Source organism: Echeneis naucrates, chromosome 12 (genome assembly GCF_900963305.1).
Source record: "Echeneis naucrates chromosome 12, fEcheNa1.1, whole genome shotgun sequence".
Taxonomy (NCBI): Eukaryota; Metazoa; Chordata; class Actinopteri; order Carangiformes; family Echeneidae; genus Echeneis; species Echeneis naucrates.
Window position 1 is genome coordinate 9247766 of NC_042522.1, and position 12219 is coordinate 9259984.

Below are 12219 nucleotides of genomic sequence, written 5' to 3' on the forward strand. Positions count from 1 at the left end.
TACATACAAATGATGGTGAACTCAAAAAAGAGAAAGCATCTCAACTATATTTCAAATGTCATAAGTATCTGAATACTTGTGAATTCGAAATACTCTTGGCAAGCTAATACTTCAGTTTTATCTTTTGGATGAAGGGAAAAATGAATGTAAAACATTTCAGTGGGAGGCCGTGGCATAACAAAATGGAAAAATTGTTTCATTTTTTGGAGTTTTATTCATATATATTCAGGTATGTACAACCCAAAGTATTAAAACAGTTTGCAGTCTTTTTGTGTGTGACTTTGAAACCATCTTGGTTAAGCTTCCAAAAGCTACCATCATAAAATGATGGAAGAAAGGTCAAAAGTAGATATTGTTTTATTTTACTTCTCGGATTGTTTCACTAAAAGAAAATTTGAGGGTCCAAGGGGGGAAAAGTATCTGGCATACCACGGGAAAAGCAAAACTGAGAGACACAAATGGGAACCAGTGTTTTCGGCTCCTCATTCCTTTAATCTTAGGTAATCTATGGTAACCCAACAAAATTATGTTTCAATGAGACTCACTAGAAAATATTATTATAACTCGTAGTAGTGCTAGTGCCCTTATGAAAATGTAAATAAAGAACCAACATTTGATTAAAAAAACGAGTACAATTTGTAGATCTTTAAATTTCTGAATAGTTTCAAGTCCCAGTTCATCATCAATGAAGGTAGCGGACTATTTAGATTCGGATATTTGGATTTTGGTGATTTGTGGAAGACATTTTAACGCAGACGATGATATGTTGTTTTTGCTTGTCTATAAATTCCCACCACTGATCCCACCAACAGGCTGGATTGACACATAATCCGTAATCTACAACGCACTAGTTAACCCCGCGGAGGAAGTCCCTCCCACCGCTCCTCCCGCCTTTACCGGCGTCACTTCCTCCCCACGCAGACAACATGGCAGCCGCCAGCCCGCCAGAGGCAGCGAGTCCGCTTCCCAGAGATGTAGTCATTAAGACGGAGCCGGAGGCTGAGGACGGTCCGGACTTGGACTCGGACGGGGTGCCGGTTAAGCGGGAGCCGGTGGTGACACTCGTGGCCCCGGTGAGCGGGCGGCAGCCGCTCAGCTGGTCGCAGGACCACCGCCTGGCCGTGGGCACCGCCAGCTCCCTGTCCGTCATGGAGCTGGTGTGCGACGTCCGCAGCAGCAAGCAGGACCTGACCCTGCACAGGACCTCCATCCCGGTCCCCACGGAGGCCTACAGGCTGCGGGTAAACACCGACACTCTGTCCCCTGTCAGGCTGCAGGTAGAGTTTAATGTTGGGTGACAGCTGAGGGGCTGCTCGGGTATGACCAGTCACAAAGCTGCAGTAAAGTCTGAGTATATTAACCCAACGACACCACCCCAGCTCTACAGAACAGCTGTCTCTGGGCATTTTTTTTATAACAAATTCACCGATGTTTTGCCCGGTCATAAAACGCAAAACTATAAATTATGCAACCAATATTAATTGTGTAAAATGAAATAAGCTTTTAACAAATGTCCTACTTAAAGAAGAATATAACTCTTTCTGAGATGATAGCTAAACCCCAACATGGGAAAATTGGGTAACTTTCCAAGTGCAAACGTAAACATAACCTCTGTTCACAGGGAGCATGTGAGGTGTGTTGTACAGCCGTACATCAGTGAAATTCCTGTGTATTCTTTGTCACTAAATACATGGCACGTTTATATCATTACTATTACTACTATGTATATATTCACTTTGAAAAATTTCCAATTTTTTTTTTTTTTTTTGGCTTCTTCTCTCCAAAATTAATTTTTAAGCACATATAGGCTGACAGCAATAACGTGACAATAACATTTTGCATCCTTTGCTGTCATCTCAGTTGTCCTCTAATGGAGTTAAGTTGCAATAATAAACTAAACTGTTGGATATTCATCATGTCAGAAAATACCAAGACAACTGCCAGACATAGGTGATCAAAAAAATAAAGACTTATTTAGTGACTATTCAGCTAAGCACATACTATTCTATTAAGCCTATGGTTAAGAAATGTAGTTACATGTGATGCCTCCACATACTTGGCCTTCATGTCCACAGTAAGATGACTTCCATAAATGACCCAACAGACATGTGGATGTAACTTTTGTGTTTCTGTGTATGATCTAGACTTGTTGGTGTGACTTAGATGTGAAATCAATGCTCTGTGAAGGGGAGGCTGTTTGTATTGGCATGTAAGCCGTTGATCGGACAGAGATGCTTTAGTTTTTTCCCATGTCAGAACGGATTCTTGCTTTTAAACAGACCAGTGTCGTTTTTGTTGTCTGTGAGGCTGTGACAGATTTAAATGGGACCTCTAACATTCACTTTTTACATTTTTTACAATATTTATTATTTTTTTTTCATAAAGTTGGCATTCCTTTGAAATTTGGGTAAGATAAGTAAAAGCTGTCTTTTCTCAGCCAACAGGTACATTTTATTTGGAGTTTGTACTAAGTGATCACATGCAGATGTTTTAAGTCAAATGTATTTAATGTTTTTGCCAGACATGGACTGAAATGGCCTGGTTAAGTAGATTACAGTGTTTTCTCTTGCATAGTATGAGTGTTTAACGAGTAGCAGCCCCATTGGCCAAATCCGGCCCACACTGGATTTATTTGGTCCCCCCAGCAAAACCATAATTTATCCCCTTTTATTGTTGCATCAAATGCTTCACATATTTTCTCACAAGTCTTCTGTGACACCTAATTACAATCAGAGATTTGCATCTCAGATGGCAGGCTAAACTACAGCTTTTAATGCTACAGCTCTTTCATTTACCTTTAAATGGCTAATGTGACCATGGATCAACTGAAGTCTTGTAACACAAAACATACATTCAGCTATACAAATATTTTATTTGTTTGTTTGTTTGCTCACATTAGTTAATATGATATCGGTCCTTGGATACAATCTTAGAGTCTAATTAATACACAACTGCTTATACTGCTAAGTGAAAACTGTGTTGGCCTCCATCCAGCAACACTGATAGAAACTGGGCTACATTGCAGATCCCCACCATATATCAGGTAATGTCAACATTGAAGGTATTTACAACAAGCTAATCTCATTGTTAATATGTAACACAAGTGTGTCTCCAGAATACACAGGTGATTACAAAACGACATCTGTGATTGTGTTAATAGAATGTGTAATAGTGTTTCTATTTGTGCACTTTTCAAGTAACTCATGTAAACATGCTTTAGAAACAAAGCCAAGCTAGTAGTCACTGGTGTGCTATTAGTTTGGCACTGGTGGTTGTTTCTGTATTTTCATTATTTACTAAACTGAGAGAAGGATAATTAAAGTGATGGAATACAAATGTTGATGAAAAGAGAAACTGGAAAACAGTTTTGCTCTGGTAAATATGTCTCTGTGCAGCTGCTCCAGTGTGTAAACATGATTGTTTATAGGTTCTTCTCCTCTCCAAAATTCCACTTGGCAGATAAAATATTGGGTAGAGCTGAATTTAATAATCCACTAGACACAGTGACAGAAGGGTAAAGTTGGTTTTCTGCTGTCATTTATAGATATGGTTAACGGCTTGTAAATAGGAGGGCTACTGAGCTGGGAGCTGTAGATGCAGCCATTGTCACAAAGTGCATTATTTTATGCTGAGTTCGGTGTCAGGTCATTTGCTTAGCCCAACTTGTTTGGCAGTGATGCACTCTCTTCCTGCTCACTGTGCACTGACCTACAGTGTCTGCAGGTATCTAATTACAGCCTATACATGATATACTTTGCACTTATCAAGTTTTATTTTAAACGTTTTTTGAGCTATCAATGATTTGATAGACTGGAGAGCTCTCAAGGATGTACTTCCGTCTGATGCCAGCTACGGGTGGCATGAGCACCCAATATGACCGTGTAAGGATGAGTGGCATGCCTAATGGATGGACTTTGGGTCTCAGCTATTCAAATATTGTGTAATATGGAGTTTGGCTGAATTCTGAAATGACTTGCTAAAAGTTTCATAGCCCTAATTAGTTTTTTCACGTTTGTTTTTAACCCCCAAGGTGGGACCAGCAGCAGAACAAGCCCAAGTGATGGAGAAGTTCTGTGAACATCCAGACCCCACAGTGAGGCAAGTTTTCCTGGCCGACAAAGCGATGAACCCATCAATAGGAGCACACAAGGGAATAAAGTATTCCAGTTGGTCTCCATTAGGTTGTGATTCTAGTGGACGTTGTTTGCTCGCTTGCTTAACACTGGACAATAGGTTGACCATCCATCACAGCCACAAACGTCTTGAGTGGAAAATGTTGGTTGATCTAACAAAAAAGTATGGTGAGAGGCTAAAGGAGCGAGGCTACACCAAAAAAGACAATCAGCCGCTGCAGGCAAACCTACTGGACTTTGAGGAGCTGCAACGGCGTTTCCAAATGCAAACGCCTCTGAGGATGGAGTGGTCCAGCGTTTACACAAAAAAACAGGTTCAACAGGACAACACATGTATAGATGTGGAAATGGTCCTGTTGGCTGTCTTAATGGAAAACGGTGACCTTGTTCTTTGGAAGTTTGTGCTGCCTTTTATAAACGGAGCAGATGTCATATTTTATGACATCATTGAATCAGGTGTGAATAGACCCAGTGACTTGGCGTGGTGGGAGTATGAAAATGCAGATCGGAGGATGAGTGGCCTGATTGTGGGCAGTGAGGTCGGACCGGTCAAAATAATGCCGGTAAGCCTGTCTGGGGTGAAGGGCTACTTCACCCTCCGACATCCTGTCATCCTCTGGAAGGAGTGTGACGAGATTGCAGTGGAAAATATAAAATGTGTCCCGATGATCCACCCGATCCACAAATCCAGCTGCAGCCTCATCATTGCCTCACGTGGCTGCTACGTCTTTTGGTGCTTGCTCATGATTTCCCCAGCTGGACTAAATGTACACAACTCTCATGTGGCAGGGCTTCACTCGCTGCCTGTGGTCTCACTGGCGGTCAGCCAGCATGGCGTTGCCGTGTACACGTGTTCCATAGATGGGTGGATAAAAAAGCTAACGCCAACTTTTACTGAGAAAACTTTGATTTTCAAACAAGAGGACATGCTACGCCCTGAAAGCCTAACAGGGAGGCGGATACATGGCATTGCTGTGAGCTGCAATGGAGCATATATTGCAACTGTCAGCACACAAGGTATTGTGGACAGCTACCATCCAATTACCAGGACCTACCAGGTTCACTTTGTGACCCTGAAAACACCCGAAACTGCAGCAGCACTGCTTCTCAAGTCTCCCGGGCAGAACTTGTACAAAATGGCCGACCTGCTTGACATTGTGAGGTGGCAAATTTTGAAAAACAAGTGCATCCCTGCATCACTGTTGGAAGAGCTTGATCAAAAAATCCAGGAAGTAGACCTACCCTATTTGTGGCGTTTCAAGCTTTTCCTGGTTCGTGTACTTTACCAGTCGCTGCAGTCACCTCCTATGGATCATTACTGGAAACCATCACATGAGGAGAACAAGGTGTTGGTGAGAGACGAGGAGGATGGAGAGGAAGAAGAGGACACTGGGCAAGAGGAAGGCGACCCAGAAGGACTCAAACAGGAGGAGAATCGGGAGGAGCAGATGGCGGAGGTGCAGGCCTGGATTAACGCTGTAGAGATGCATCTGATGAGAGAAAACATGAAGAAGGTCCTTGGAGTGGTGTACCTCAACACGTGGATCGCCCAGAACACCAGCATACCGACGTGTGGCCTGGTTGAGTATCTTGCCAAAGACACCAACGACAGAGCCTCAGAGGTAAAACTCACCAACTCAAATCTTTCACTTCAGCCTTCTGTATGAACACCCTGCTATGAGTTGATTTTCTTACAGAGTATGTGCAGACAGCAATCACATGGTGGTGCCTGCAGCTCCATAGCGTACATTTAACACACGTTAACGTTAGTGATGTCCACCCACTAAACAGCATTTTCATCTGCTTGAAGAAAAGGGACTGCACAATTTACTTAAAAAAATACAATATGAATAAAAGAACTGCTCAGATTATCTTTAAAGTTAAAGTAATTTTATAAGACATTAAATATAACTTTGCTACTATTTTTCAATTCATACTAGAGAGATTTTAAGTTTTTGTAAATGTGTGTTTGTGAGAAATATTGTATGAACACTTCATTACCAAACATTGTGGTCACCAAAAACATGCTGCTCTGTGACAGTGTCACCCAAGACACATCTTAATGTCAGCTATGAACAGCAGATCCTCAGGATGCAGGGAGACTGCCACATCAGAATAGTTGCTCTCACCCCGCTTCTTTTTCCTGGTTTTTCATTTGTTTCACCTCAGATGCTCATCAGTCACTGTCGGCAAGTTCATATTTTCAACACGCTTTCGTAGATTGCGCAAGTAATAATGACCCAGAATTAATTTAGACATGTACTGTTGTTATTAGTTATCCACTTCTAAGTTATCAGCTTAGGGAGCAGTCATTTTGTGTTTTCTTGATCAGGTGACAGTGTATTAAGCTCAGATGTTAATGTTCTACATCAGCCTCCTCTTTCTGTCTTTGTGTGTCTTATCCTTCCCAGGTCCTGATTGGCCATATCAAAAACAAAATGAACAAGCAGACATTCCCAGAACGCTGCAGCCTGTGTCAGGACGTGCTGCCCTTCATGGACCACAAACAAGCAGTCTGTTCAAACGGTCACATGTGGCTCAGGTAGACCAATTACTGATGTATTTATTTTCAACTTCCAAGTTTAAATCTAATCCGTTCAATATGTTTTTTCATGAGCTTTCGCCTCCCAGGATGCGTCGGTGCTCAGTTGATTCTGAAGCCACAGTTGGGCCTGACAATCAGGACAGAAATCAAATCTTAATGCCAAATGCGATTATTTGACGGTTTATTTATCTTCACAGCACCATAATCAAGCCTCCCACCTCTTGATATTTACCCATGCGCCACTCTCGTCATCTCATAAATATCGCCTGTCAAACATTTCTGCTGCCTTCCCTCCCAAGCCAGTGTGTGGTGCCTCTGGTGGGCACTGAGAGGGAAATCTGTGCCCGTCAGTTGTACCTCAGTGCTGTTTCTGCTCTACTTTTGTGTGTCTCTGTCTGTGTCTGTGTGGGTGTGGATGTGTGTACACATGTCTCCGTCCCTGCCAGCCAGCTCTCTAATGCCTTTCTCCCGGTTTCCTCCAGGTGTGTGTTGTCATACCAGGCCTGCCAGTCGCTGACGTTCAGACGTTGCCTCCTGCTGGATAGCATTGCTAGACTGCCAAAGCCTGAGGGTAAGCACCACTTTCCATCTCCCTCCACCTCCATTTCACACTCACACTCTCCATCAGCCGTCTCCTCCTGTCACCTTCAATGTCAGCCTTCATCCCACTCTGGCGCTCAGATCATCACTTGACATTTTGGATCTTGAGTCACTTCAAAACGTGACACTGAAAAACATGAATGATTATTAAAATGAGAGTCTAAAAGTGTTTATTAGAAAGCAAACAGTTCAGCCTCATCTCACTTTCTTGGCATGAAACGGGCGTCACTTCTGTCTCATTACACTGACAGTTCAGATGAATGGCAGGCTTACATTTTTCATCACAGGCTGTGAAATATGATGACTGCTGGAGGAGTAAATCATTTTTCTGTGATGAAATTTAGTTTGTTTTCAAAATTACAATTTTTGTTTATTCATATTTATCAAAGATTTTCCTTTTTGCTGTGAATCGCTGAATGATTTTAGGTGTCCAGGCCACTAAAATAATGTTCAGCACCTCTGACAGTTAAGAACAAAGCACATTTTATCTTAAGGAATCAAATGCCAAAAAGTTTGGAAGTGTCTGATATCTCAGGTTCTTAAATATCATGTAAAGAATAAAGCTGGTGAAGAGGATGAGAAACACCTGATGTCCCCAGCTACTGTACATTTCTCTATGTGCATCACTAAGACCTGAGACTGCAGAGCTGAGGACAGACACATCCACATCCACATGTATGTAATTTCAACTAAAATCAACAAGTAACAAGATTAATGGGGCTATTCCTGAGTCGGTATTTTCAGAGCGGGTGTTTCAGGTCAAATCTGATGCTCTTATGTCACATTTCCACACATCTACAGGTATAAGAAATGTGCACCTGTTCTTCAGTTAAAAAATTCTGTCATGCTACAGAGTGTCTCTCCTGCGTGGCTCGTGACAGGCTGTCAGAAAAACACTCAGTCAAACTGGACCGTCACAGAGGAGGTTATACCTGACATCTTTTCTCTAGCTTTCGGCCCCTCAGCTCCGAGTGTTGAGCCTAGATCGTGCTGAAGTCGGATGAACTTGGGGCAAATACATTTCACTGACTGATTGATGCACTTTGCTCTGCTCTATGTTTCCTTCTGCCGCCATTGTTTCCACACTTCCTAGATTTTATTGTGGCTATTTTTGTTGAATTTATTCAGCGTTGTCATTACTTTGTAACATTGTGACTGATTTGAACAATCAGTGTTATGAGCAGCAGCCCAACAAATGACTGTATGATGCATCTAAAGCCCCTGTTTAGTTACTTAATCATCTTGAGGTTTTTGCTCTGTACCGATATTTTAATTTGATTTGATAAGATACGGCAGCATGGCGGCATAGTAGTTAGTGCTGTTGCCCCACAATAAGAAAATTGTGGGTTTGGTTTCCGGTCTGGGGCCTTTCTGTTCGTAGTATGCATGTTCTCCCCGTGCCTGCATGGATTTCTTCTGTGTACCCCGGTTTCCTCCCACTGTCTAAAGACATGTTTGGGTTAACTGGTGAGTCTGAGTGTGAGTGGTTGTTGGGCTCTATCTCTGTGTGTTTGCCCTGTGATGGACTGGTGACCTGTCTAGGGTGTACCCCGCCCTCGCCTGGACCGTTAGTTGGGATTGGCCCCAACACCACCTGCAACCCAGAAACGGATAAGCGGTTGAAGATGAATGATAAGATACTAAGTTCTGGGTGATATGTAAAGGAAGCGTGAACCCTCTCTGCTTTTGTGTGGTACTATAAGTCTGAGGAATCCCAAACAAGCAGCAGCATTAAGGATCTGTTATGTGGCTGTGTATTTGAGCTTTGTCTTCACATGGCTGCTACATACAGCACAGGTCTTCATCACTTTTGCCTGAGTGCCTGAGGCTCAGCTCTTCTGGTCATTCCAGCCAATTGGAGATGAGTGCTGACGGAGCCTGTACAGTTTTGGCATCTGTCAGATTCAACATGATCCACCATCAGCTCCCATCTCCAACATCACAGCTGTCTGTGCTCCTCGGTTTTTGAAGCATAATTAACTTTTACTGCATTGAATAGGTTTCAGAAAGAGCTCTTTTTGCTGATTTTATCTGTTGGTAAAAATAAATCCATGTGTAGGGGTTTATCTATTTAATTCTTTTTTTTTTTTTTGCAGCGTGAAGGGGGGATTGTTTGTTTCATAAATGTTATTCTGTGCTTATAGAAACACAATTTAAAGAAAATGTACAAGAGGAAAGTCTTTTTTTTTTTTTTTTTTTTTCCTCTCTCTTCCTTCCCCTCAGAGGTTGCATCATTGTTGAAGCCTTCATTATTGGCCATCATGAAGATCAACTTCATAATTTCATAATCATAATTTCTCTGATCCGAGTCCAGCTTGTCTTTTCTCTTCTGACAATGTCATATTATACAGTCCCAAGATGTGATGATTGGGCTCTTACTTTTTAATATGCAGTGTGTAAAACATTTTGCAGGACATTAAAAATTACAGGTCTAATGATGATTGTTATATTATAGCTGGACAGTTTTTTTCACCCCCCTTCTCTCTACAGAGGGGAAAAAAATTGTCTGTCTGAAAGAATGATTTCTGTAAAAAGCTTCATGCTCCTCACACAGTTCTGTGTTGGTGCTCAGCCCAGACTTAAAAGGTTGTGTGGAATTTAATTGAAATATCACTAGGTCCAACTAAAGACTGTTGTCTTGTCTTCTTAGGAAAAGTGACTCAGGCAAAAATCGAATATTGAGACTGACGCGTACAACTGTCATCAGATTTACAAAAGAAACTGCAGTCTGAATGTCAAATACTGTGACACAAACACAAATTCCTTTCCTTGCTCACAGATCCAGAGTGGATAAAGAAGATACTGCAGGCGCCGTGCTCTCTCTGCGACTCGCCGATGATCTAGAGCTGATCAAGCAGAGGAACCTCAGGGCCTCCCTGCGACCTTCAGAGCTGCCTCCTCAGGATGCAGGGTCCAATTTTTGTCAGAAGCTGAAGTTTTTTATTTAATGTATTTTGTTCACCTTTTTACAACTTTATTTTGGTATCTTAAAAATGCAAATAAAAAGCTTTGATTATATGTTCAGTGTCTTATTTCCTAGCAAGTGCAGCGTACAACGTGCGCAGAGAAACTGATTCCCCTTGCCACAGTTTTAAATTAATATTTTACTGAGGTAAAACAGTTTGCAGTCAAACTTTACAGATTTCTTTATATTTTCCTCCTTCTAAAATTAATTCCCAGTCAGACACAGTATTTGCACAAGGTTGCAACGAAACAAAGTTTAAAATGTGGTTATATGTGGAGGTTTTTATTATTCAGTAGGACTTCAGGGCACCATAAATAAGCTCCCTCATTTTCCTTTTGTTGACTTTATTTCAAAACCTTTGGTGTAGTTTTTATTGCAAGTAAGTGGAACTTACTCTGCTAGTACTATTTTAGTGAGGGTTTTTTTTTTCTTTTCTTTTTTGAGTGCAACAAATAATACACTCTGAATAATACATACTCTGGAAAAAAAAAAAAAAAAAAAGAATCTCAACATACCTACTTTAATTGGCACTGTAAAACAATTTCCAAGCTCTGGGAGGAGAAGGGGGAGGAGGGTAGTGGTGGTGTTCAGTCATTCTCTCAGATGAGGACTTCCGCTAATGTAAACGCAGAAGAGAAGGAGCAGCGAGGCAGATGAGATGAGCAAGAGGCAGGAAGAAAGTGAAAAGTGTGCTTAAAAACCCAGCGCAGTCACTCCCACGGGATCGTGCTGTAATGAGATTCAGCCGTAATGAGGGACAGAACATGGCGCCAGATGTGATTCTAATTCTAATCAAGGAGGGAGACTGGTGGTGATTTGGGGTGGAGGGAGGGCTGTGAGTGTTAGAGAGCATATTGTTAAATACAATTAACCCTTTTTTCATATTTGGAGGGAACAAGGGCTGCAGGGGAGGGGAGACAGGCTGAGCTGCATGTCCTCTATCCCCCCGCTTGGCCCCGGCTCCTTGTTCTGGAGACACGGAGGTCGGCGGCTGATGATCAAAGGAGAAGCTGGACCTGAGAGGCTGGGCCAGCAGCAGGGCCAGCAGCAGAGCCTCCTCTGTTCACTTCCACCTCCCTTTACTTCCCCAGGCTGGCAGAGGTGGGGTGGGGCCTGCTCTTCCTGTGGTGTCACTGGAGATGATAGCCTGCCCTGGGGCGAGGAGAGAGGAAGCAGCTCCGCTCCAAACCCCCAGCTTCTCATGAAAGGGGACCTTTTTATCTTATTTTTCTAAACCCCACATTTCTCAGCTCAGTGGTGGCATTTACTGGCCAGAGACTCAGAGGTTCAGTCAAGTTGGGGAAGTAGGGGTGTCTCCATTTTGACTAGAAAGTAAATCATTTATCACATTGTCGTGCTCACGGCTGCAAATAGCGTCGGGTATGTTTTTCAATCGCTGTTGAATTAGTTTTGGGAAAAGGCGCAGTTTTGAACAAAGACAAGCTCGTGTAAAACTATGTTGAGGTGGAGCCGTCATCTCTTTATCCTCATTTTAACGGCTCCACATAAACCTCTGCTATAGCTGGTGCCCAGCCAGGGTCCACACATAATATACACCAGTACAACGAAAACTGTTTCTTTTCTGTTCACATTTATGAAAACTAACAAAGATCAGGCAGGAAGACCTATTGACTCATGTCTGAGTAGTAGTCAGTAGATTCTACAATAACGCAATAATTATCAGATTGAAACGTACAAACCCTCCGATTACTGTGGAAATACACACAATGAAGAAAACATTTTTTAACATGAGCATTTTTATGTTACAGAACCTGGGAAAAGTGGACTCATAGATGCTAATAAAATCTTCTTTTTTTGGTGAAATTACAAAAGTACTCTTCCTTGTACTCATCTAGCTAAGTAACCCTTTACCAACATTAATCAAGATGTGCTTTAATAATGTTCACCAAAATAATCAAATAGAAACTAAAATAGATGAACAAGCTGTTTTGGCAACATTCGATGAAGAGAAAAAT

General features: G+C 42.1%; 1 protein-coding gene across 1 annotated transcript; it reads left to right on the forward strand.

Moving 5' to 3' along the window:
• The first annotated feature begins 926 nt into the window (after positions 1–926).
• On the forward strand, positions 927–10279 carry gtf3c4 (general transcription factor IIIC, polypeptide 4). Its single transcript, XM_029515819.1, has 5 exons — positions 927–1241; positions 4031–5755; positions 6545–6675; positions 7161–7249; positions 10058–10279. Exons 1-5 carry the CDS (start codon positions 927–929, stop codon positions 10120–10122), a joined length of 2325 nt encoding a protein of 774 aa, XP_029371679.1. The 3' UTR covers positions 10123–10279.
• The last annotated feature ends 1940 nt before the right edge of the window (positions 10280–12219 follow it).